The 25,100-nt window shown below is 41.2% G+C and overlaps 1 protein-coding gene across 1 annotated transcript in view; it reads left to right on the top strand.

The window, feature by feature from the left end:
- The window catches only part of CUX1 (cut like homeobox 1), a gene marked incomplete at its 5' end in the record, with an annotated part of 245,024 nt that overhangs the window by 199,056 nt on the left and 20,868 nt on the right, over positions 1–25,100 (top strand). Inside the window, 8 exons of the mRNA XM_026063632.1 lie at positions 489–537; positions 1,501–1,597; positions 2,705–3,376; positions 4,369–4,434; positions 5,778–5,879; positions 8,152–8,975; positions 10,441–10,606; positions 11,239–11,295. Coding sequence (XP_025919417.1) covers positions 489–537; positions 1,501–1,597; positions 2,705–3,376; positions 4,369–4,434; positions 5,778–5,879; positions 8,152–8,975; positions 10,441–10,606; positions 11,239–11,295 — 2,033 coding nt within the window. The remainder of the gene's footprint in view (positions 1–488; positions 538–1,500; positions 1,598–2,704; positions 3,377–4,368; positions 4,435–5,777; positions 5,880–8,151; positions 8,976–10,440; positions 10,607–11,238; positions 11,296–25,100) is intronic.

The raw sequence follows: 25,100 nt of genomic DNA, 5'->3' as shown, positions 1-25,100 counted from the left end.
GAAGGTTATTAAAATGAAAAACTGCCTTTTAGCCTGTAGTGTCTTGGTCGGGAAGATTATTTGTGCATATTTTCCTTGATATGTGAGCTGGTGTATATTATATAAAGTACTGTAACTGTGATGGTGATTCCCCTGTTTTGTTGCTTTGCTACAACTTTTTATTCCCTTCAAGCTTCACAGATAAATTTATATCGTCTCTGACAGCTTAAAATGTTATATCCTTATTAACCTTTAAATTTACGCTTTAAACTGGCCTGGTGGGATTGCATATGGAATGATTTAGATGACGCTTGAGAAAATTTTCTTATCCAATAATGAGTTTGAATAGTTGTTCTATATTCATTATCAGATTGCATTACTGCAAGGAAAGTTGTTAAGGTATCGCTTATAGTGTTGCCGGAGAGTAGGAAATTATACTGTTAATGCTCATTAGTAGAGTTATTATGAAAAGAAGAAATAGAAAATAATTGTTTTTCTACCTTCCACAGTATATTGAAATCCATGGAGTTTGCACCATCTGAAAGCTCTGGTGCGCAGGTACTGAATCTACTTTTGTTTTCTTAATTATTTCAGCAGTTCAGTTAAATAACAGAATTTTTGTGCTACGATTCATTTGTGTAAGCATGGACAATTTCCTGCTGATCTGTAAACCGTGAGCTCCTACATGTCCATAAGATATTGAGATATATGGGCGGATCATTGTCTTCCTGATTTTCCTGTGTGAAAAGCTGAACTGAACATTTTTTGCCTGTTCATTTCTTTTAAGTGGTCAAGGACAAAGAACGACGTTTCAGCTGGTGTTTGAGTGGATAACCATAATGTTGTGAAGTTGAGTCTTTTAAAGATACTAGCGTTGGTATAGAGCTGTGCTGAAGTGTGCATGTTTCCTGAACTGATAGGACACTGAGCAAGGGTTTTAGCATTTTTAAATCTTTGTTAGCCTTGAATATAACGTTCACAAAAGAAAACAAACAAACCTCTGAGTACTGAGGAGTAAAAATCTCTGATATTCCAGCAAGTTAATCTCATTTAAGATCGAAGATTGTGAATTAAATTCCTGCTTCTGAAATGTGAACTGAACAAACTGCTTACACTGAAACACAGCATTTCAAGGAAATGCTTAACTTTGGTCTGCTGACGTAGAAGAAATAATATAATCTTAACTCCTGTTTTAATCAGATTAAAAGAAGTCTGCAGCTTTTAACTTGAAAGTATGCCAGTACCATTTTAAAATAAGTAGGATTAAGAAAATGTTCCATTACACATCTCAAAATAATGCAAAATTGATGAATGATTTACAATGAAAATTAAACAGTGTATCTGTGCTATAGCTCGTGGAGGAACATTGAGTGAGTCCTCCAAATATATGTATGATGAATTCCCCCACCACATTCGTAGCAAAGATGAGCACTTTTTTCCCCTCTTCTGAAATCCTTTTTAGTGACTGAGTGAGTCTCTTAATGCTTTTGGAAACAAACCTCCCACTTTGATTTTCTTTAGGATGCATCTAAGCCCCTGGAGGTGCTGCTGCTGGAGAAGAACCGCTCATTGCAGTCTGAGAACGCCACGCTGCGTATCACTAATAGTGACCTGAGTGGTAGGTTGACACGATTTTCCGCTATTACAGTTTGTTTGATATCTCGTAGAGGGAGGGAGGGTTGAATGAGAGATGAGAGTCTGAGCTAATGCATGGCAGAAAGACTAAGAGGCGACAAGAACACTGAATAAGGTTTGATTTCTGCTGTTTTATAGACTGGATAGTAAAAATAAAACTTGGAGACCTCAGAGACTCTTGAAAGGTTAGAAAAGAGAGGCATTACAAGATGTACCAAGTGGTAGCGTTTGAGATTGTCTTCTGTTTTGGGAACAAATTCATCCGTGGCACCAGAAGTCTCTTCCCCCACACGCAATGTTATGCAAAATGTTTGCATGTAGAACACAATAATCTTCCTGTCTGATATACTTAGATATACTACCAGCAGGTCAGTTTTGGAAAAACAAAATACTTTCTTTTTAGCGAAGTGTGTTTGCCGTTTAGTTTTCCTAATGTGGGCTTTTTACATTTTGTGTGCACATTTTTTAAATGGCAAGTCATGGAATTTCCAGTTACTTTAATGCTTATGGTTTTTGCAGCTGGAAGAAAGTTAAAAGTTGCCACTGGCACTGGGATTACTGAATTCAGAAGTGTTTATGACTTTAAACTGAGTGATCTTGGTGCATCCACCTAATGGTGATTTCTTTAATCAAATTGGTTTGTTCCAAAATGTAAATGTTTGCTGCATTTGGGTTCAGTCAGGTCCAATGAGTAATGTCTTGAATGAGAGACATCAAAGAGACTTGCTGTCTGTAACTGAATTTATATTAAATGTATGACTGCACTTCATGTAATTGTTCTAGTTTTAATGTTTGTAAGGGGGATTCTCCAGGCTGCAACATACAAGAAAGGTGCAAACATGAAATGCATGTTGTTTGTTTTGGGGGCCTTGTTTGGCTTATTAAAATTTCAATTATTAAAAAACGAAACAAAACAAACCAAAAACAAAACAAAAACAAAACAAAAAAACAAAACAAAAGACCCACCGCCACCTCATTGGCCCGTGTAAATCTGCACTTTTTTCCCTTTGCGGGGCAAACTTTGCATTTTTTATCTTGGTTTTTCCCTCTTTAATCCCCCATAATGCATTATGTTTGACCTTCCTTGTAGGGTCAGCCAGGAGAAAAGGGAAAGACCAGCCTGAGAGTCAGCGTCCTGCAACCTTGCCGGCCTCCCCTCCTTCTCAGTTGCTCCGCAACGTGGGGGAGCAGGCTTCCAATACTAATGGTACACACCAGTTCTCACCAACGGGTTTAAGTCAAGACTTTTTCAGCTCATCCCTGGCAAGCCCCAGCTTACCCCTGGCCTCCACAGGAAAATTTGCACTAAACTCTCTCCTCCAGCGACAGCTAATGCAGTCCTTCTACTCCAAGGCAATGCAGGAAGCAGGAAGCACAAGCATGATTTTTTCAACAGGTCCTTACAGCACAAACTCCATATCTTCCCAAAGTCCATTACAACAAAGTCCGGATGTAAATGGCATGGCCCCGTCTCCCAGCCAGTCAGAAAGTGCTGGGAGCATCTCTGAAGGCGAGGAGATAGACACGGCCGAAATTGCACGTCAGGTGAAAGAGCAGTTGATCAAGCACAATATTGGACAGCGGATATTTGGACATTATGTGTTGGGACTGTCGCAAGGGTCTGTGAGTGAGATCCTAGCCCGGCCAAAGCCATGGAATAAACTGACTGTGAGAGGCAAGGAGCCATTTCATAAGATGAAGCAGTTCCTCTCGGACGAGCAGAACATCTTGGCTCTTCGCAGCATCCAGGGTAGACAAAGAGGTAAGCGCTTGTTGACTAAGGGGATTGCCCGTTTTGCCTATTAGTTACAAACGTGAAAAACAGTGCGGGTTTCTGCATACGAGGCCATTTATGCCTTGCTGTTTTTTTCACCTCAATCAGACGTAAGGTGCAGAAAGTACAGTTTCCTAGGTCTAATTTTCAGGACTGGTGCAGGCTCATAGGTTTGTTTGCTTATGCTTTCTTTAGCCGCTTGTATTTGTGAGGCAGGGCAAGCAACAGGGATACTGAATCTCTTTCTTCAAAAGAGCTGTGTGTCAGAGCGAAATACTGAGTGAAAAGGGTCAGTAGCCACTAGCAGTATCAGCCCTCCTAATTAGTTGAAATTTTTTATTTGGGATTGTTTACTGAGAACAGACTTTTGTTTTGACTTGTGCAATTTTTCCAAAGTGTTTTGACAAAATAGCATAGGTGATGCATGAGATGACTAATTAAGAAAAAATCCTAATTTAAAGCAGCTTTGCATATTTAAGTCAATGATTTTAAGAAATAACATATGCATTTCATTGTGATTCATCTTAAACAACGACTGAGATTTACATTTAGAGAAACCAAAAAGTAAGTTGTTTACAGTCGAGAAATATTGGAAAGGACAGGCAGGATTTTCCTAGATTTTGTTTAATTGAAAGCGAACGCTGTTAGATTTATAATCTGCTCTTCCTTTTGATGATTGCACTTGAGGGGATTATCTGCCCATCTTTAACCTCTTCATTTTTGGTATCTCTAGGCATTTATTTATATCTGTCTAATCTCCTTTCTGAACGTAGCTGTAATCTTTATTAACAAATCAGCCGGCCTTGCTTCTTCCAAAGTAGCCAGCTCCTCCAGCGCTCAGACAAAGACTCGAGGCTTTGAGGCGAGCTCCAGCGCTCGCGTTTAGGGACACGCTGCTGTCTTCTCATGTCGCACAGCCCATGATGTCAGAGCAACCATCCCCTGATTGTTTTGTTCTTACCAAACTTGTTTTTCAACAGAGAATCCAGGCCAGAACCTGAACAGACTATTTCAGGAAGTACCGAAACGAAGAAATGGGTCTGAAGGTACGTCACAGGCAGGTGTTTTTCTTTGCAGTCGATATCTAGGGAGTGGAGTGTGCTTTAGCTGTGTGTTTCCTTAAAACTGTGCAGTTTGATTCTGGCCTGGAATCTGATAGAAAAACAGACAGTAAGTATAAAACAAACCATGGGTTAGAAGAACACTTTGCTTTTTCTAATTCCACTGCCGCTGTACTAACTTAACCCTGTTTGGATACTTTTTCCACTCCCAACCTCAGTATGTACACAGATAAAAAGAGAGAAGTGGTAGAAGTGGCTTTCTAAAATCTCTACCAGCAAATCTCCTGAAATGCTATCTTTGCTGTTTTTGTGATTCTAGAGCAAGAAATTACTCAATTCTGTGTAATTCCAACATAAATAGCATACTGCTTCTGCTATACATTATCCGTCTTTTTCCTCATGGGGCTTATGTTGACAAATACACTTTAAGATGCTGTTAAATTAGCGTGAGACTTGCTTCAGTATGGTATATGAAACAGTCTGAACAAATGATAAGGGAACGTTAGATCAGTAAAGTATCATTGAACAGGAAGTTTGAACGTTTTTCTTCATTATAGATTAGTTGAAGAATTTTTCTTTTAGCAAGACGAGAAGAAAAAACAAGTACCCCAAAAAAATCTGCAGTTATCTTGATTCCAGTCAGAAGTCATCTAGATCACTTACAAATGATAATTACATAATGAATGGTGCATTTAAGTGCAATAGGTTTCAAAATCACAAGATTTTTCCCTCCTTTTTTTTCCCTTAATGGTAAAAACTAAGAAAAATAGCTATTAGCTGGAGAGCACTTCAAATAGTATCAGCGCTTAAATGAATTAACCTCTAGAAAAGTAAAAATTATTTTTAATTTCCTATGCCTAGTTATTTTTTTAATCTGTTTTGGGCTGAATATGTACGCAACCTAGTTTGGCTAGAAGCTAATGCAATTTTGAAGGATGATTCCTGATCTTAGCTTTCTTCTTTTCCCCTCCAATTCTTAACCCTTCTGTTTCCTCTCCTCCTCAAAACAAAGGAAAAGGAAAAAAATAGACCTATATGTGTTTTACTGGATAATGAATATATGACCACGTAGTTCTTCTACTGATAATGTCAGTGTTTTCATCATTCTAGCGCAGCTAGTGAACAGGCTTTTGTGTAAAGAGGATATTTTTCCTTTATTATGTGAAGTTTGTTCTTGGAGTTAGCAAACGTCGGTAAAGGTACTATGCAAACTGTTGCCAGGCGGTGCTGGCAGTATATCAGTGTGTGTTGTCTTTGCATTAAAAGAAAAGAAAGAAAAAAACAAATGAAAGTTTTCCCGGTGTCATTAGTTTCGTTTTCCTCCTCAGGTAATATAACGACAAGGATCCGAACCACAGAGACGGGCTCTGATGAAGCCATCAAATCCATTCTAGAACAAGCCAAAAGGGAGCTGCAAGTACAGAAAACAGGTACAGCCTCATTTTTGCCTCCTGTTCCTTTTATTTCAGAATTTAATTAAAACAATTATCATGAGCTTTCTGGTCAGTTAATTATATTCTTAAAACCTTGAGTGTAGGTTTGAAGAGGGTTTTTTTTCAGTGGAGTTGTTTCTGCCCGTAACGCAGCCCGAGTCAGGCTGATGTGCTTCGGTTTGCAATGGAGGCTTTGCTCCTTGCTCCCCTCAGTCTCGCCTCGCGCCTGGCGAGAGGGAAGCTGAGGTTTCCGAACGCCCTTTCCGAAGCGGAGAGCTCTTCCGTCTTTGCCCGGCTGCTGGCAGCCATGCCGGAGCATGCATCTGCCGATCCCTTCTTCCACCAGTGCCTCCGTGCAGAGGGAGCAGCTCCTGCTTTCCCTTCTCTCCGGGCTAATTCCGGCCCCAGGGACAGCGGCATGGGAGAGGGAGCTGAACAGACTCGTCTCCTTCATGGCTGTCTGAAGGTCATGACCGACCTAGCAGTTATCGGTCATATATTACCATCTCACTGTGTACATCATGTGCTGAAATTATAATGGAGTCAAACTCCGTCCTGACTTCTACATGACTGTATTTTTGGTTATGGAATGCAAGGAAATAGTTCTTTTTCTGTGAACAGGCAGGCAAATTCAAAAAGCATTTCCCTTCTGAAGAACATCATAGAAGTTTGACAGCTTGGCCTGAGATAAGTTTAGTTTCCTGTTTTATGCTGTCAGGTAGCTAACATTTCAGCCTACTCCGTAGCCCTCACAACTTTAAAACAGTTTCCAGTGCTGCTAAGGAGCTGATGCTGAAGTAGAAAGTCCTTTGCATTACTTTTGTTTTGTTTTTTTAAAGTAAATGCTGATTTACAGTTTGGGGTAGTTGTCTTTGAAATGAAAACCAAGGTACTCTCACGGCAAACTGTAAAAGGCTAGTCAATGTATGATTTAAATAAATAGTATGACTTTATACAAGTAATGATTACGTACAGAAAGATATGGGCTTTGTGCAGGAAAATGCAAGCAAGTTGTTCAGTGGCATGTGTCATCTGAGATCTCAGCCTTTTTTTTTCAAATATTAATTCAGCCTCACCCCTGCCATGAGACCAGTAGATAAAGCAGAAGAGATGGTCCCACTGACTTTTTTTTTTCCCAAAATTTTTAATTTTTCATCTATTTTTATATTTTGTAACAGGAAGGAAAGTGGGGGGCCAAATTTGGAAATGTATTCAGATGAGGCATAATATTACTAAAATAACACACAGAGTATTTGAAACCTTATTTCACTGTGAGGCCGCTTCTTGCGGTCTGTGGGTCTCACGCTGTTATCCAGTGCTTCACTTTTCCCATTCCTCATTGAGTAGCTCTCAGAGGAATTGGTTTTCAAGCACTGGAGACTTTGGTGGAGACGAACATAAGTTGAAACAGAAGCCGTGCTGCCAAAATCTTCTGACCCTGCAGCGAGAATTCTGCCCCCATGTCCCAGTTTTTGCTCACCCGCTAACTGTTGGGAAACAGCCCCACAAACCGAAGTCACCCATGAAATACTTGAGTTAGGTGTTACCTCTTCTGGAAGGGCCTGTGGCTCCATTCTGGGACTTTCTCTTGATAGGGCCAAGAGAGGCAGCCAGGCGTCAACCTGATTTTTCTCAAGCTGTTTAATTCAGTGATGAGGATCATGGAACGAGAAAACAGGAAGCAGGAGCAGCTTTAGTTTGTCAAATTAAATAACGAAGTCTTTTACTAAAGTTCTTCATTTGTTGTAATTTATGTATTATATTTTGGGAGTTAAAAGGATTCACTGTATTTATATTGTCAAAGGGTACTGATTGTCTCTCCAGGTGGATGTAGCTGTATTTAGTTTTGAGTGCATGTTATGATTCATTTGTGGAGATGGGGAGAAGTGAAAGGTTAAATAACTTTGTAAACAGAACCATAAAAAGCTATTGAGCTCTTGGGGGTGTGGGAGGAAGAACTTGATTTTCAAAGGCATTTATTTGAAAATTATTACCACGGTGAAAAATGTGCAAGTAGTAATAGACTTCTGCAGTTGAGTGTGCATGTGCGAATGTCCAGCCCTTTGGCCACTGTAAAAATTTCCCAGTGCATAACTTTGGAAATCTTACCATACTTGAAAAGCAAGAATCCTTGGTTAGTGAAAACCCCTCCGTCTCATTCAGAAATGTATTGCAGCCCCTTTTCTTATGGGGAAATATTTACAGTATCACTTGTTGAATATAAAGCATATTCCTGTGTTGCATTTAGTCTTTTGGTTGTTTTTCATAGCTGAGCCGGCTCAGCCGCCTTCTGCATCTAGCAGTGGCAATTCTGATGATGCTATTCGATCCATTCTGCAACAAGCCCGACGCGAAATGGAGGCACAGCAGGCTGCCCTTGAACCTGCCTTAAAAACACCACCTTTATCTCAAGCTGACATATCTATCCTGTCCCCCAAACTACCTACACCTGCAATGTCTTCGGTTTCCAGCTTTTCTCCTTTGGCCATGTCCCTGAAGAAACATTCATCTGTCACTGATTCCAGTATCTCCGCATTGCAGAACCTCTCTGGGCTCAAAAAGGAGCCTCAGGAGGCACCTGGTTTAGAGCTTCATGGAATAAGTGATTCTGCCCAGGGTATGTTGAGGCATGTTAAAAATGAGTTGGGACGTGGTGGTGTTTGGAAGGACCATTGGTGGAATACTGTTCAGCATGAGAGAAGAAACACAGCTCTTCCCGAAGACACAAAAGTTGAGGAAGCCAGTGTTGGAAAAGAAAAGGTCAGCAATCAGACTAGGCCAGATCGTAGCCAGCTTCAAGGACCATCTTCTTCAGAGTATTGGAAAGAGTGGCCAAACGCTGAATCTCCGTACTCCCAGAGTTCTGAGTTGAGCATGACTGGGGCAAGTCGCAGCGAGACGCCACAAAATAGCCCCCTCCCTTCGTCCCCTATTGTGTCTTTGTCAAAGCCATCCAAACCTTCGGTTCCTCCACTGACACCTGAGCAGTACGAGATTTATATGTACCAGGAGGTGGATACGATAGAACTAACTCGTCAGGTCAAAGAAAAGCTAGCAAAGAATGGCATCTGCCAAAGGATCTTTGGGGAAAAGGTAAAGCACTGGTTCTCTCTTGTTACACCAGTATTTTGAATGTGCGGTAGGCTCCTTACGGCGATAAGAAACTAAGTTTAACACAACCATGCATATGGAAGGGGATATGCCACATAAGTCTTAAAAAATGTTTTTGCTTAGTATGTTAAGTATTTTCAAAATAAGCTCACAGGGCCAAGTCTTAGTGTTTCGTGAATTGCATGGATTTTATTACAAAGATTGGCTTCAGTCGCTTGTAATGAGAAGTGAGACCCCTGAGCTTAGGAACTTTGAAAGTTGGAGCAAATATTATCAAGACTCGATATTTCATGCTTAATGTACTGAATTCATGGAATATTTGAGTAATACCATTGTCATGACTGGAGAGTCTTAAATTTGTTATAAGTGAAGATTATGGACACGAGAGCATTTTTCCTTTTTTTAATATTTGGAAATATGCACAAGGGTATTAAAACGAACACACAAAAAAATCCTCTACCCTCTCCTTAGTCTTAAGTCAAGAATTCACAGTCATTGCTTCTGCCTGTTGTTCAGGATCTTAATGTGCTTTCAGACGTTTTTAAGCAGTATTTGATTACAGATATGCCACTTACCATAAGTCTTTCTGAAGTTGCTGCATTCTGGGCTCTGAGCATTGAACATGCGGGAGCTCGTGGGGGTCATGGTTAGATGGAAGAGCACCAGCGAACACCTTCCAGGCTGGGGAGGTGGTGGACATCTGGTGTTTCTCCTTCTGATAAAGAATTAAATCAATATAATAGCATAATAGGAGCTAGCATTGCACTAATATCTTTTCAATAAGATGTAAAATGAAAAGCCTGACCTCTTGGGGTCATTAAAGATCCCATGACAGCTTTCATTAAGTATGAATTTTAACCCCTGTACCTGTGCTGAATTCCAGGCAAGTAATTACGTTCTGCCTGTCTCAAATTCCAGCTTAGCTTTGGTTGGCTGTATTCTTATGTATTTACTTACATGGAGCAGCCACTGCTACAGGTGAACACACACATTCTAATTCATACCAAAAAAAATCAACCAAATATAGGACTAGTCTCAAAAGTCCCAATTATTTTTGTTTGAGAACAAAATACATGACAATCATCTCCTGTTTTTTCTACCTCTCAGTGCCTGGACTCTGTGCTTTTTCCTTTAGACTTGATGAAATTTGACACAAAATATGAAAAGCATGCAGATGTCTCCCCGTCCTTTTGGTGTTCGTACTGCTGCTCTGTTCCTGCAGGGAAAAAAAAAACAAAAACAAAAAAAAAAAATGCTCAAGAACAAAATCGCAGCAGGAAGAAAGCAACTCAGTCATAAGCCCATATATATGTCACTTGAAAGTTTTACTCCTTGTCAAGATAAAACCGACATGAGCAATATGCGAGTAAAGAAAAGCAAAGTTACTTGAACTACCCCCTTCCAAATCAAATGTGTTAACGTGCCGTTCTTGGTTGCTTCACTTCAGGTATTGGGGCTGTCCCAAGGAAGTGTCAGTGACATGCTCTCCAGGCCAAAGCCATGGAGCAAATTGACCCAAAAAGGCCGAGAACCATTTATTCGTATGCAGCTCTGGTTGAATGGTGAGCTGGGACAGTGTGTCCTGCCCGCGCAAGGGCAGCAACAAGGACAAGGTAATTAAAATTCCACTATGTTGTTTGAGTTGAGGAGGAGGAATTCGTTTTAAAGTTGCAGTAAGCGACACTTCGACCCTACGTTAGTTGAGGCATTTCTATAAGTGGAAGTGTCCACCCTCGCATCGCAGCCTGTTCTTAAGGGGACTCGCTGGGAATGTTTACAAAAGAAGCGCTCGTTTATGCGTAATTGATAAGCAGGAATTATCAAGTCCCTAATTAGGGTAATATTATTGAGGCATAAATACGATACGTAATTCCAAAAATTTTGGCTAATGCGCTGGAAAGTCTTGCGTGCGGTTCTCTAGAGTCATATATGGGGTTATTATTGTCCCTAGGAGGATCTTGATGGCTTTCTCAGGAGGCGAACGCGAAGAATTAAGCTTTAAAGGGGGAATGCAGTGTTGCCGTTACGCTTTTATTGTGGCGCTTTCTTATCCCAGTATCTATTGATACGGAAAGGCCAGACCAGAGTCGGCCTCGGCTGTGCCCTTATTGCACCGCTGACTTAAACGAGCCGCGTGCCATCAGGGCGCTCAGCCTTCCGCTGTTTGTTGAGCCTGCTTACGGTTGAGTTTGGGGTTTGGCATCGCCTTTATTGTTCCCTGATTTTCCTCTCCTCTCTTATCTAGTCCTTCACTCTGTGACATCATTGCAGGATTCCCTACAGCAGGGATGTGCAAGCTCAGGTAATCAGCCGCTTTCAATGATTTCCTCTGAATAATGCTCTGTGCTTTCGTTACGTTTCTTGTGCTTTGACGCCGAGAGGTTTTGTGTGTTTTGTTGTATCATACCAGAGAACCTTCCATTTTTCTTTTCTTTTCTTTTTATTAACACAGTTAATTCCTCGTTCTCTCCTTGTTGCTATGGCAGATCTGGGAAGTACACATATTTAGCCGCATATATTAAGCAAAGAGAGTCTGTCTGATCTTAGAGATCATTGGCTCTGCAGTTTTTTACCATAGTTCAGCTTATCAACTTGACATGTGACAATGGCTGTAAAACAAGCCTTTCATTTGTAATGTGATCTGCATGCTCCAGCTGCCTTATTTGCTGGCATATTTTTTTCCCACTTTCTTTTGCACAAAATCTGCTTTGTTAACTTGAAGGTGGGGAAGAGACCACGTTACATATTTCTTTTTCAAACTTTGGTAACTATTCCAAGCTGATCTCTTCTCTGCCCCCCGCCCTTTCCCTTTGCAAAAAAGCAGATGCAGCAAAGATGAGTGTCAAAGAAAAGCAAATTGCTAAAGATTTTACGAAGACGGCCACAGTATAGTAAGGAGACTGGAACAGAACAGCTGTGTTCCTGCTGTTAGATACCAAACTCTACCCACACAGTCTTTTTACCAGTGATATGCTTAACTGACGTAAACCACTCAGGCTGTTTTGTCCTCTAGAAAAATACTTGTGCCCTGCTCTGTACTTGTAGCCAGTGCCCTGTATTTGAGAATTACAGCAGTTCAAGATAAAGAGAAGGATGGATTATACTCTTCTTCCCACCTTCCTGCCATTCTGAAACGTTGGTCTTTTCTGCAGCTCGTTGGCTTTATTCTGAATATCCCAACTGAACTATTTTTCCTCACTCTGCTGGGAAACTGTTTTGCATTCCCAAAGATTTTACTGAAAGAAAATCCATTATGATGTTCAATCCGTGTTTTTCTCAAGAAGAACAGTTGCAAATAAATAGATAAAAGCAAAAATGCCCCTGGAAAAAACAGCCATGAAACTACAACCAAAATTGGAGAAAATTATTTACAATCATAGGGCTATTGTTACTTATAGACAGGCAGTTGAAGAACATGGAAATTTTCTGAGACATTTTATACGCTGCTCTTCATTAAAAGCATGCATTGACGGTTTTTTTGTAGCATTAATGCTATGCAATAGTAACTGTTACAGTTATAAATGCCTAAGACCGCATGGAAAATATGAGTAATTAATTAAAGCCATTTTAAGAGGAGTTTGAAATTAGAGGAGCTGGGAAAAGGCTGCATTGTTATTGCTAATCATCATATTTATTTCTAACTGTAATTATCAAAAGGTCGAAAGACAAGCCCGTAATATTACAATCTGACCACCTTATGGATTCCCATGACAGTCACCGGCAGCTAAAAGTGATTTCCTTCAGGAAGTTCGGTTTCACTACTGCGATATTTTGTTCCACTCCCACACTCCCATCTCCTTCCTTAGTTCCTGCCCTTGAGCTAATATTTTGCGATGTGACACGTTCCTATCAGCTACTAAAATCATGTTATTGATGATCGCTGTCCTTCTTTCGTTAAAGCAAACTTACAAATGAGAAAATGGGTTCGTGCCCTTTTCTCCCTGCTTTCTGATGATTAAAAATAAAATTGTTTTACAAGACTTTCTTTTCTTGATACCTTTCTCTGTGCGAAGGAATAAGTATGATTGTGACATTACTCAGAATAAAAGAGCAAAACCACCTTATTTGAATGAGGAAGGGCAATTTGGTAATTTGCTTTTATTAGCAGCTGTTCTGTAATTAAAAGCGCTGCAAACAGCTTGGAAAAGGTAAAAAATAATTATGCATTTGTGAAAGATCCTCCACTCCAGGGCAGGAAAAAAAAAAGCAGCTCCAATTTTCAGGTCTTCCAAGAACATTTCCCAGGAAAATCAAGGCAGAAAAGGTTACATACTTGTAATTTTAAAATAGAAATTAATCAGAACAGCTTTAAAACGAAAAAAAGGTCTGGAGCCTTTTCTGCGTAATATAATTGGCTAGGAACTTGTTGAATGCGTGAAGGGAAAGAAGTGAAATTAAACTAATACATCCAGTGGCTCCTGAGTGCTTTGCCAAGAAGATCTTCAGTGTATAGAGTGTCAACATGCATAGTAATGTCTCCAGCTTTTATTAGCTGTGAGTATTTTCATGACTGTTTGGCGTTATTATGTCAAACTAGCAGGATTTTCTGGATTTTTGACCCAGTTAGTTTCACTTCTAGATCACAAGGTTTTCATTAACACCTCATTCATGAGAATCTGTTCTTTTGTCCAGTAGTTTTCCATCGTCACACATGGACAGATGGGCATATCAGCCTTTTATATCTTTTATATGTAAGAATGAATGGATAAGCAGACATATATATAATTTGAGATAGCGAAGAGAAGCCAAGCTCACTTTTCTTTTCTCAAGCTGTATTTAAGAAGTTTTGAAAAACACAGTCAATACCAAAATTATAACCAGATATTTATCTGTACTTTCTGTCTGTGAGCTTTAGTCATGGCTTTAGTGATTAACAGAGTTTTGTGCAAGTTCCAGTGAATGTGTTTTACATAAAAATGGTGTCTGTACCCTAGGTGATCAAAAATGATATCACTGTGCCTTTTCTAACATTTTTCCTGTATTTCTTTCCACCTAAATGCTCTAATGCCCTTGGGTAAATCTGCCTTTTTAATGATTTATGTGTCAAAAGCATGGACCAAATCACATGGAAAAAAAACTTGAATTAGTGTCACCCAACTGCATCAGCATTTTTTCTTGATGAATTTGGCCCATATTTAGTTGCATTATTGATGGGCAGAGCTGGGTTGGGTCTGGATGGCAGCCATGTGTCAGGAGAAGGTTTATGTGCTTGGGTGTTTTTTAAATACTTGTACTGTATATAGCTCTTGTTTGTTTTATTTTGGGGTCTTATATCTTTATCGAGCATCTATATCCCATTAAGACAGTTTCTCTTTTGGTGCTGTTGATTTCAAAGCTACTCCCAGGCAAGCTGAATTTTTATTCACTTTTGTATTTATCCTTCTGTGAAGGACATATACTCTCTATATACTACATTAAAGACTTGCAAATACTCGGTGGGAAAAAGACATGCCTTTTTGGTATGTGTTTCTGTAAGGGTCGTCTTATGACCTAATGTGGAAATCTTCATTTGCCGATACAGCTGCGGGTGATCTCAGGGGATTTTGAATTTCCCTTTTGTTTGTCTTCCTTTCTGGGTATCATCCATCATTCCTAACCTCATGCTGCTTAGCAATAGTAACGCTCATGGGAGTTGAAGAAAGGATTATAGCAGCATAAAATGGGGAGCTAATTAGAGCTTGTTTCAAAATCAGAATCTAGCTTGAGATAATTGCATATTATCTGGTGATTTAAAAACCCAAGATCTACTGTATTTAGATCAACTAAAATATGCATAAAAGCTTTATTTTCAAAATAAAACATTTGTAACAACAGGGAGATTATTTCTTATCATCTCTTGGGAAAGAAATCTGAAAAAAAGCAATGCAATCTATGGTTTAGTGTAGTTATGATTTTAACAGATATGTTGTGGAATGATGACAGACTCAGATATCTATTATATTTTTATTTCTATAATACTGCTGTAATATCTTTCAGTACAGAAGCTGCAGGGTGGGCAGGTAGTTAACGGTGTACTGGGTAGATCTTCCTGTTTATCTAATAAGAGAAGGACACTGTCATATTTACCACTCTGGGAAAAATAAGGGGAGAAAGAGGATGTTTCAGTCTTGAATCCACTGCAATTCGTATTCAGGATTATCATCCTGTTATCCTTGGGAGAAGATCTTGCTAGCCACATGATGGCAATAGAGAAAGCTCTAACCTCCCCTTCCCTCTCCCTGTTTCATGATTATTTCCTTCATTGTACTCGATTGGTTTTGGAAGAGCATAGTTGTTTGAGATGGTGCTCCAGAGCATGATTCAGATGAGCACAAAGAGTGCTAAATGCTCAGTACCTTGAGATCACGCAAATGGTCAGTGGTGCTGACGGATCTTCCCAAATTCGGGTTATTTTATTTTTGAATTCAAAAGAAGAAAGAGCCTGTTCTGCAGTAATTTGCTGGCACTCTAGGTTAATAAAGTTGTGTATGACTTGAAATGTCTCTGGTGAATGCGGTCCATAAAATGGAAGAGAAGGGAGATCACTTGGCTTTTTAACAGCTGAGTTGTAGGACTGCAAGAGTTCCTTGCGTAGATAGGTCATATTTGATGGCCGATTTTTGAGTTTTTCTGTTTAGCTGAGAAATTTGGCTCCTTTTACGCTAGATGTCAAATGTATTTTAGAAGTTTGTTTGGAGCCGAACAACTAATTCAGCAAAACAGTTATCTTCATGCAAACCCTAAAGTATAATGATGAGTCTTGGTTAAGTTTGCACATTCTTTGTGTGCGCTTGAGATTGCAATTCTGAAGCAGTTGGCCCGAGCTGTCTTGATTTCAAACCATAGGGTATCAGTTGGCTCCTCATAAGGGCAGCTGTTGTCTGTCTGTAATGTGTGTGATTATATTCTGTGCCATTTCCCTGACATTTGGACCATGAAAACCTTCCTGGCAGCCTTTATGGTATCAATAAAGCTGGGAGAATCGCTGTCCAGGCACCTTACTGGGGCCCGGGAATGCAGAGTGAAGTCAGTGTTTCCAGTTAGTTCTTAATATAACGTTGGATAGCGTTGCTAGATATCGTCTGCTCGTTTCTGCTTGTTACCTAGAGTTGTCCTCCACAAGCTGTCTCGCATGGCCGTAGTTCTTTGCCCATCAGTCGATATTTGAGGAGAAACTCCTGTCCTACTCGTATTTTTTCTGCCTGTTGAACCACCCAGTGACTAAACTTGCATAAGATGATTCCATCCTCACCGTGGTCATAGCTTTACTGTTATAAAAGTGCTAAAATAAAATACATAATCACAGAATGAGCACAATTTTCTAGGCAGATATTCCTTGCGGCTGAATTATAATGACAAAGCACCAACACACTTCACATTAAAATGGCAAAGAGGAGACTCCTGCCGTATTCTGAAGACGAGTTTAATTTACTCTGAAGTGTGGTTAGGAGTTCGTAGCCTTCATTTGGGAGAAGTGACCCAGTCAAGTTGCAGCTGTGTTTTATTCCTTTGGTTAATTTGGGAACGTGGGTCTTTCCCCAAAGGAAAGTGACTGTAAAGGGATCTCCAAGCAGGGAACTCTCATGCAGCTCCTCAGTAGCGTTTAGCCAGGCACGTTAATGCCTCTGCCTCAATCTCCTCATTATAAGAATAGAAGTAATTAGTGAATATTTTTTAAAGCCGTATGTAAGAACAAACTTTCTGGGCCATTATCGCTGCTGTGTTCCTTGGGTAGTGCAGAAGACTACCAGTGAGCGTAGTAGTCGCTAAAAGTAGATGTTGTTCATGAAATGATGAGGCATTGCTTAAAAAACTGCTGTAGTTGAATATTCTAGCTCCGTAACTTCCATTTCCATCCTTTCATTACTTATTACTTCATTTCAGTAATTACCAGCGGTTTCTTTTCCCTCCACTTGCACCTTTGGAGATCATCAGCCCCCTTTGGGGAGAGGGCCCACATCAGCCCCTCTTCCCGGGCAGGCTGGGTGCCAGCCGCTAAGCGCCGAGGACTTGGGTGGGAAATGATGAGCTGAGATGTTAGAAAGCCAAAGAGAAGAATCACTGAAGTGACAGGGCGGCCTCAGAGGCCGGGCGGCCCCGGGGCGGATGGCAGCGAGGAGCCGAGGTGGTGGGGAGCCCTTTTCCCCGGCGTCGGGGCAGCCCAAGGGGCCGGCAGCTGCGAGAGAGGTCGGGAGGGCTCTTCTCCGAAGGGACCGGGCGTTTTCCTTCTGGTAAGAGGAGGGTTGGCAGCTGGCAAAGGCTCACGTTGGTCTCCGGTTGCTCGCGGGGGAGCAGAGGCACGTGTGCGCGGAGGAGGCCGCAGGGCACCCCTGGACTCTCCCCCGGGCGCCCGGCCGGTCGTGCGGCGCTCCTGAGGTGGGGGAAAATTACTTTCCTTCGAGTCGAGGAACAGATGATGAGTTATTTTCCTCCTGAAATGCTGCAAAAAGGTGCGCTAGCGCAAAACGTGCAGGGTGTTATTTCCATCGCAGAACAGGGCTGTTGCTACATGGCAGCTGTGTTCTCCGCAAAATAGCCTTGAAATGGAGAAATAAACACCCTGTTGGATGCTAACAAACAAATCCTCCTTTGATTATTATGAGCTATGTATTAGCTGATAGCAAATCATTCCCGAGAAGGAAAAAAAAAACACAGAAAATTACCAGAAAATTAATATCTTCTAAGTTACCTTCTAGCCTGTCCCTTGTGTTTGAGTGCAGCAGAAAAGGAGAAAAACTGATGAATTTGTCTCTCCTAATTTGATAGCTATTGGAGGTATTTAAATTTGCTGACAGCCATCCAGAAAAACTGTAAATTAAAGAATCCAGTGATTATTTTAAATTGATTTAAAAAAAAAAACACCACTTGCATTAAAAACAAAGCAAAATGAATTGGAAATCGAATTTGAATAAAAATGGAAGCAAAAGACTGTCCAATTAATAAGCCAAAGGAAATGAAAAAGAAGGCTGATATGTAAACGTCCCACATTTGTAATTCTCAAAGGTATTGCTAACAGTAACTTGAAAGATACTTATTTCCTTGGAGATAGATAGATAGATTGATAGATTTATATTATTTCCTATAGTGTGATTGAAAGGAGTGACCATTCTCTGGAATGATTCAAGCACAGTTTTATTGGCAAAACCTGAGGTCTACAAAATATCCCCATTTTGCTGTCAGTGCTGGGAGCTTCTCCGACAAGGCTAAGACGCTTTGCAGAGGAATTTCGCCCTTTCGCGTTGTTCCCGCCAGCTCTCCCCCAGTTGGGCCGGCCTCGCTGCAGAGCCCAGACAAAGCTCGTTCCTGCATGGCCTTGGATGCACCCGCAGGTGTCTTTTCCCAAGCAATTTGCCCCTTTCGGTTTTGCTTTCCGAAGAACAGGCCAGGATGGGTCCCGTCGTCGTCCAGCCGCCGGGGTTTGCCCAGACGAGCGCTGGACCTGCAGTGTGGCTCAGTTGTGTTGCGGGTGTGTTTCTCTCTTTTACCCCTTTGGAACTGGGATCCTAAAAATAGTGCAAGTTTGAACTGGCAGATGTTTCATTTGTCCTTTCCGAGAGGACCAAAATTAGCCTCTCATTTGGCACCTAAATAAAGCAGCTTAGCTGCCTTTATACGAACTTTGCAATTACTGTCTATTGAAGTTGCAACATTTTATTTTATTTGATGGGGAAGGGTATTATGTAAGCAATACCAGCACCTAAAAAGCCACCAGACCTTGAAAGAGAGAGGACGAACAAGAACAAGCCCAACTGTTTTGTTTCTGTTTTTTGTTTTAATTTTCTGATTTGAGGCAGATGGGGTTTTTTCCTAATGAAGGTTTCATTAAAAAAAAAATAATAATAATAACTTGGAAATGCTCAGAGAGCTGCCTATTGTAAAGGTAAAAAAAAAAAAAACACCCTAATAAAAGGACAGCAATGGTTTCTCTAATTTTCAGGGAAAAATCTGCTCAGAATGCCTGAAGCTGGGTTAGCAGTGGGACTCCCCAGGGGCAACAGAAAGATGTTATAATCAATTACCACATCATAACACTGATGTATGATAATTACTGAGTGTTCCTCCTGAGATAGTGCAGCATTTGGCTGGGATGCGGCTCTTTCATGGTCCACCGCCTGATTAATATGCAAATAATAGGCTGATTGCATGATGAATGCAGAAAATGAGTTCGCTGATAACGTGAGCACCGAAGCGGGAAGATGATAAATTACTTTTACTGACTGTCCTACATTAAGTACCCTTTCTCAACAATTTTATCACAAATTAAGTAAAGCAGTATGGCGAGATTATGAGGATGTGTAAAATAATGTACCTTAATAGCTTTTATAATATTGTTGCATGCAATGTAAATGTCATTTTGTTTCAGTACTTTAGCCAGTACTCCTCCCAAAGAGGAGCACGTTGAGTGTTGCAATGTTCAGGGTCACTCTTCTTTGAATGCTTTCTTTAAGACGAAGAACGATCCATGTGCCATGGATGTTAGATAGGACTTTACTAGGAGGGAAAGAATCCAGTCATTAGCCTTTGATCCATCCCTTGAGGATTTTGGCTATAGCAGATGAATATCCACATTGTAGAGGGGGAAATATGTATGATGGTAGAATTGGATGCACAGCATGCATATGTGTTCTGCTTCATACTCTTTGTCCGGAGCAAACAAGAGGTTAAAATCTCAAAGGGGAATGTAGAAATACCTTCATGCTCAGGCTTACAATAGTGGAGGACAACAAACAGTCATAACGATGGCAACACGGCAAAGTGTAGTGCCTGATCACAAGGTCAGCAAGTCAACAGAGGCGCCATAAACCAAAGCAGAACCCCTAAAAGCGCTAAGTCTGTTTTCCAAAAGGTATTGTGCACTCATTTATTTTGATTATACTAAAAATATAAATATGTTTATATGGAGCTGTGGCATCTTGATTGATTGCCTTCGTGACATATTTGTTTTAATATTCAGAAAATCCTTAAGAAGGCTTCTGCACACAAGCTGTTTTAATGAGAAGGTTATTAAAAGTCTTTTCCAACAGTTATTTCTAAATATTGACTTCTCGCTAAGTTATGGAAACACAGAAAAATCAGAATATTAAATAAAGATTAGGAGTGTAGAGTGATGTATTTTAAAGCAGCCATGATTTTGCCATTAATCATCTAAATTAAAATCTGATTTCATTTTAGAAAGGGTTTTTTTAATTGTTTAAAGGTGAGATGTAAAAAAAAATCATTCAGCATTATTATATATTATTTTACATATTGTTATGCAAAGGCCCTACTTTTGGCTCAAGAAGGCAGGAGGAACGGTGTGTTTGAGGAAATCATCACTACATGCTTGCTGTGTTGTTTACCTCTTCCACAGTCATCCACTTTTGGCCACTGTGACTGGGGAAGGATGGGGGGCTGTTGGTCCAGTCTGAGCATTTTCTGACGTTTCTGAGTTTTTGTCTATGTTGAGCTAAAAGAAGCATCAAGCTCCCCTTTTTTCCCCTTCATTGGTCATAAAACAGCACTTAAAATCATGGCTAGATAGTGACCTCCAGCTTCCCTATAGGCTGTTTCAGAAGTGTTCCTTAAGGCGTAATATTTTAGAGTTTCATCCGATGTTTCTGGCTGGTATCTCCATTCCAAAGTTGGAGAGATCTCAATGCAACTTTTCTTCTTAATGGATTAAATCAAGTTGTATCTCTTTGCACAAGATTTTTGACATCTGGGATGTTCAAACTGCCCTTCATAGGAATCCGTACTTGCCCGTACAAGCCCATCCACACCGCGGCTGTCCATCAACTTGGAATTGATGAGAGTCTTCCTAACTTGGTAGAAGTTTGATGGTTTGAGTTTATGCCATACTACCGTTGTTCAGCTCTCTGCGACTCAGTTGCTTTTACCTGTTCCTCCTGCGTGGAGTAACTGAATTTGTCTCCACACATTCAGCTGTACCATGGTGCATATACTGTGCAGAACAGAACTTTTTTTCAACTTATTAGATATTTTGCGCTGGTGGGGCACAAAGCACCTCTCAGACTGCGGTAAGGGACTGGCTGATGCAAGGTGTGGGCTAGGCCACTTGAGGTATCATGGTCTGAAAGATGTGTGCAAAGGGCTGCGAGCAGTTTCCCCGGTGGTGCCTTCAGCAATGTCTTACTCAACGGGCTGGAGAAGGCCAAGTTGGACCCGAGTGATGGCACTGGTGTACGCCAGGTGACAAAGGCTTTGGAAGAGGCAGTGGCAGGAAGAAAAGTCTGATCCAGTCCAAGCTTGTGAACTGAGCCAGACAGTCCAACTACCCCAGTCCCTAGCTGAACATGACCCAGCCTGAGCAGGCACAGATTGCCCTGGAGCTAGACCTGCTGCTGGCTGGTTATAAGCTTGGTCAGATGTCCCTGGGCACAGTGTTTTCTTCAGTTATCATTCAGTGAGCAACACTGAACTCTCGGAGCTACACTAGGACTTGTCTCATAGTTTGTCCAACATTAGTGTTGGCATAAGAAACCGTTTTTTCGTTACCTCTCACATAACAAATTGTGCTCTCACCTGCCTGCACAGCGGTGCATGGACTTGCACTGCGAAGGATATGAGAGATCCAAACTAGTACTCTTAGTCCCTTTCCCCCACATTTTGTTGCTGGGGTTTGTACGTGTGTGTTTTGGGAAGGGTGTTACTTTTTAAAATATGATTCACAGCTTCCGTCCCCCAGACCCTTGGGACAGCACAGTTGTGGTTCACTGAGGGGCAGAAAGGGAGGTAAAGGATGGAGCCAGGACGAGTTTCCCTTAAACAGATATTGATGCTAGTTCTTGGTTATGAGGCTCTACAGTCTTACTGTAGTTTTGGGCACGGCAGTGGGATTTTCAAGAGTGTCTACAAGGTTTTTGTGGTTGCACACTCATTAAAATGAGATTTGGGCACCTAACTTCTCTGTGTGCTTTTGAATGTCCAACCATCAGTCTTTCTTCATGAGACTAATTCCAACTCCCATCTTACTTTTTTCTGAATTTCATCTGATTTCTTTAGCTTCTAGTTTCTAGGCCCCATGGATGAAAACATTATTGTTTTTTTTTTTTTTATTCAAGCTTGGTGCTAACATGTAGTTGTTGAAAATGCAGCATAAAATTGCAACAAAATCCTGTAATCCCTTAACAATACTCAGAAGCAGTTTTTTTCAGGTACTTTTAATCTTTACCCTGATCGTGCAGATAGTGATATGTACTCCTACACTCATATACAGGATGGGGACTTTTATTTTTAATATTCCCCTAGTAATTTCTGAGTCAACCAAAGCTGGTTTCCTTTTCTTTCAGTGCAGATAAGCGTACATCTGTGCGCTTTCCTAAAGGGGTTTTCTTTTGATCCCCCCCCCCAACACGCACATAAAATTTCCCTCTGAGCAAAAACCTAAATAATGTTTTCCCCAAAGTTAACATTTTTGAAACAAACAAAATCCCCACGGTCATGGTGGAAATCTATAATTGCAGCTGTAGCAAACACTTGCAACCATGAATGTGCATGCCTACATATTTTGTATCATTATATGTGCACACAAATTTATGATTCTGAGGAGGTTCATATATTTATAATCCATATTAATTTGCAAATTGTGACTAGGCAAGGATCACTCACTTAAAGTAAATCCACTAAAAACACTACCTGTGAGAAAGTGTTCAGTGTTTGTAGATGTGTTCTATTAATTAGTCGTAGGAGGGTTTTATTGCTGTATTGTGCCACAAATGCTTAGCTGATTTATTGAATAGCTCCAACTTGCATTCCACCACTGGTACCTGGAAAGTTGTTACGATGCTTTAGGAGATCCTGTAAAGATGGACATAAAGTTAAAATTAAGTAGAAGGTTGAGGAACAAATTCTGCCTGAAATTTTCAGAACCTAGAAAGTAGAATAACTCCGTTGTCCTGAATATGTTGCCATTGCCTGTTTTTGCCATTACCCTGTTTTTTTCGGTCTAGAAATTGGTCAGACTGTGCAGCCTAATAATTAGGGGAAAACAGAAACTAATCCAGTCCCAGTATGAGACACTTTGATCTCAGGCAACCTGCCAGGTTTGTTGTTGTCCATTAACTCATCTGTAAGAGCAGGTAAATGCAGGCCCTGCGGTATCAAATGCTCTTTTAAGAGGTTGCGGAGAAATCTCCTGTCCGTGTTTGTCTGCTTTCATCTTCTCTACTAATTTGCCGTAAAGGGAAGGAGCGGAGCGCCGAGCGCGGCGGTGCCTCATCGTGCGGCCGCGCGCCCCGCGTTGCCGCTCTGGCCGTCCATTTGGAAGTAACTTTGGATTTGACTAGTTTAGCAGAGACCCGGAGCCTGAGCTTTTGGACATTACGAAAAGTGGTACATCAAACCAACCGCCAGTTAACTCATGTTTGGGTTCTTGTCGGAATGTCACAGAGTACCCTGTCATTTTGCTTTAGCAACTTGTCCTTCCAAACACGCAGTTCGCCTTATGGCATGCCAGCAGTAAAAATGTCACTTACAATAATTACTTTTTGGTGAAAATGCTTGCTGACTTCCTACCTTCAAGCTGTTTTTTACACAGTGGGGAGATAATAAGAAATGACTTTATCCTGACTGCTCAAATGAACACTAAATGGAATTTAGGTTATTATTACTGCAGATAGAGGAACTGTGTATTGAAATTTAAATAGTGGATCAGATAAACTACAGAGATTTGTCTCTGAAAATTATAGTGGGTCTGCTTTTTCAATCCTCTTCTGTCTGAAAGTTAAGGCAGCTGTTGTCTGCCTGCTGTCTTCAGAATATAGTATTTTTCATAATCCTTTTAGAGGCCCCTGAATACCTTCTGTGTTTTGCATGGTCTTCCCCCAACTTCTCCCTGTTTTGTACCTTATTCCCCATAAGTCCTTTTGCAGCTTATTAGCGAAGCTTGTGTTAGTGGCAAAGGTTGGGCAGGTTATGTGCGCAGCAGCTCCTGAGCCGCAGAAGTAGCGGGTACTCTGTACAGACGGGCGAGCATGCTGGGAGGAGAGCTTGGCGCGTTGAGCTTGAATTTTCTGCTTGAGAATCGAATGCTTTGGTACCACATCTTTGCCCTGAGCGTGGCTTTGATTTACAAGGGGGCAGAAAGCAAACTTGCTGCCGTGGCTGCAGGAATTGAAGCAGGGTCCGAACAAAAATGCCACCTCTGCCAAGTTCTCAAAATGACTGCAAGAAATCCCACTTGAGGAATCTCCCCGCGTGCCGGCGAACAGCAGCGTGATGCTTCTGGGACCGGTGAAGCAGTATCCATGTCTCAACACTGCCCTGTTGTCTAGATAACTTTGTTGATGGGGATGCATCTGGGACTGGTGTCAGGTCATGTAGGCGTCTGTGATTTTCCGGGGGATTGTCACAGGCGTCACCTGCAAGCCTTTGCATCAGTGGTGTCCTGAGCTTCAGGAGGAGGTTCCCTCTGACTGTGCCATGGATCTGAGCTGCCCTGCTGCTTTCGTACGGGGGCTGTTGGCAAACGTTGCTACCTGCAGTCAGAGGAGTTACCATACATCTCAAAAATGATCCCTCTTGACCGGTGTCCTGCAGTTTTGCAGAATATTATGAAATGTTGCTGATTCTGAGATGATGCAACCTGAGCAGATGATCCTCAGGAACGTGCTGGTGCGCGAGAGGGGAGCCTGGTGCAGCCTGGCTCCGTCAAGTGGCAGCTGGTTCTCACTCAGCAGGAGCTTCATTAAACCCTGTAGGAATTTTGTCACGTTACGATGGGCGAACATGATCAGACCTTGTAGAGCAATATGACAGGCTGACACTGTGTTAAGGGAAGTGTTTTCAGGTAATTCCCAGGACACCTGTGGAATAATCATAGTCCAAAATGTTGTACAATCAGTGTTCAAGCAGTTCAGGACATAGGATCCGATATAGGGAATCTGAACCACAGCATGAGGCAGGAAATGTTGCTGTTCTGGAGGAACAAGAAAATCTAATGTTAGATTCAGGAAAACCGCTGTAACCGGTGAACTGAGGTTAGAATTCTGTTTTTAGACTGTCTTGTATTTTCCAGAACTGTGTCATGCTAGAAACTATGAGGAAGGCATAGTGAGAGGATGGATGGAACCAAAGCATCGTTTGGCTTCATCCATTGCAATAAGGAATGCAAGACCACAAAAGATTTTC

The sequence above is a fragment of the Apteryx rowi genome, unplaced genomic scaffold, assembly GCF_003343035.1.
Source record: "Apteryx rowi isolate R43461 unplaced genomic scaffold, aptRow1 scaffold_20, whole genome shotgun sequence".
NCBI lineage: Eukaryota > Metazoa > Chordata > Aves > Apterygiformes > Apterygidae > Apteryx > Apteryx rowi.
Note: the sequence above shows the minus strand (reverse complement) of the source record. Positions and strands in the feature narration are given on the sequence as shown.